Source organism: Gavialis gangeticus, unplaced genomic scaffold (assembly GCF_001723915.1).
Source record: "Gavialis gangeticus isolate Ggan-Ray unplaced genomic scaffold, GavGan_comp1, whole genome shotgun sequence".
In the NCBI taxonomy this organism is placed as follows: domain Eukaryota; kingdom Metazoa; phylum Chordata; order Crocodylia; family Gavialidae; genus Gavialis; species Gavialis gangeticus.
The window spans coordinates 118,411,138-118,412,328 of record NW_017729031.1 but is presented as its reverse complement, the minus strand read 5'-3'; the positions used below and the strand labels follow the sequence as shown (position 1 = coordinate 118,412,328).

The 1,191-nt window shown below is 49.7% G+C and overlaps 1 protein-coding gene across 3 annotated transcripts in view; it reads left to right on the top strand.

The window, feature by feature from the left end:
- The first annotated feature begins 256 nt into the window (after positions 1-256).
- Positions 257-1,191, top strand: part of SNX11 (sorting nexin 11) — a 21,648-nt gene continuing 20,713 nt past the window's right edge. For all 3 annotated transcript variants that reach the window (XR_002098719.1, XM_019523684.1, XM_019523685.1), the window contains exon 1: positions 257-715. Coding sequence is in view for 2 of the 3 variants with exons in the window: in XM_019523684.1 (XP_019379229.1) it covers positions 561-715 (155 nt within the window). In the remaining variant the exon portion in view is untranslated. The remainder of the gene's footprint in view (positions 716-1,191) is intronic.

Here is a 1,191-nt window from a genome sequence, read left to right as displayed (position 1 = left end):
CCTCCACCACCAATACCAATCTGACTATGGCATAAAACTCCTTCCTGAACCCAAATATTGTGATCAGTCTGACCCTGAAGAGTGGGATAAGACCATCTAGCCAGAAAACTCTGAGTTTAAGTCTTGGCACACCCCAGTCAAAACCCCCAGGCTTGGCTGTAGCCAACACCCAGTGCTTCTGAGGAAGGTTTAAAAAAACCCTTTGACACATGTAGTGGGGCAGGAGAGTGGGGGGAGGGAATTCCCTCATAGCCCCATGCAACCAACAAAGCCCAGAACCTGGGAAATATTTATAATAGAATATAGGCATAGCTATGCCTAGATCATCCCCATTTTATGTTTATATCAGTTGTCTTAAATTCTTGGTGCTGTGAGTCGATCACAGCATGTAGCCTCTTGCTCTAGGCTGAGCCCATTTTACTGTTGAAAACAGCACAGCTTACAGTGGAAGGCAAAAGACTGCAACCTCTTTTTACAGCTTACCTTTTCAGTCTAGTTTAGATCAGAACCTGGATCTGAATACCTTTGAAGTGGCCTAGAGAACAGCAGGACCATCCTGGATGAACATGTCCCCCAGTGAGCCATCCCTCACTCCTGTGTGTTATGTTTTACAGACCAACAGCAAGGCTTTCACTGCCAAGACATCTTGTGTGCGCAGACGCTACCGGGAGTTTGTGTGGCTGAGGAAGCAGCTTCAGAAAAATGCTGGCTTAGTGTAAGTGTGTGGCAATCCTTCCCTCCTACCCATTAATATTGAAGGATTTGGGATCCTGGACTCCTAGAACAAGGCACTGGTGAGAGCAGGGGCAGTAGAAATGTAGTAGTTCCACCCACAGGTTCCAAGCCTATTGCCACATGGAGGAGGATGTGAAGCTGGGTGATGTGGGCTATAATAACTGGTCATTGTGGGGCTTGATAGATCAGGTGTTGAGCATCCACTTAGAGCAGTGCTCACCAACCAATGGATCTCAATCCACTGGTAGATCTTGGAGTCGATATGAGGCTGGGGTGGGGGGGCTGAGTGCCCACTTGCATGCACACGTGCGCCCCAGCCCAGCAGGTCAGTCTGTGGGGGAGGGAAGGGGTGGGGGCTAGATCAAGGCCCCTGTGGTGTGAGACAGTGCTGCAGAGGTAGGAGCAGGGGTAAGTTGGGTGGGACTTACCTGCTGGGGAGGTGTGGCCCCAAATAAT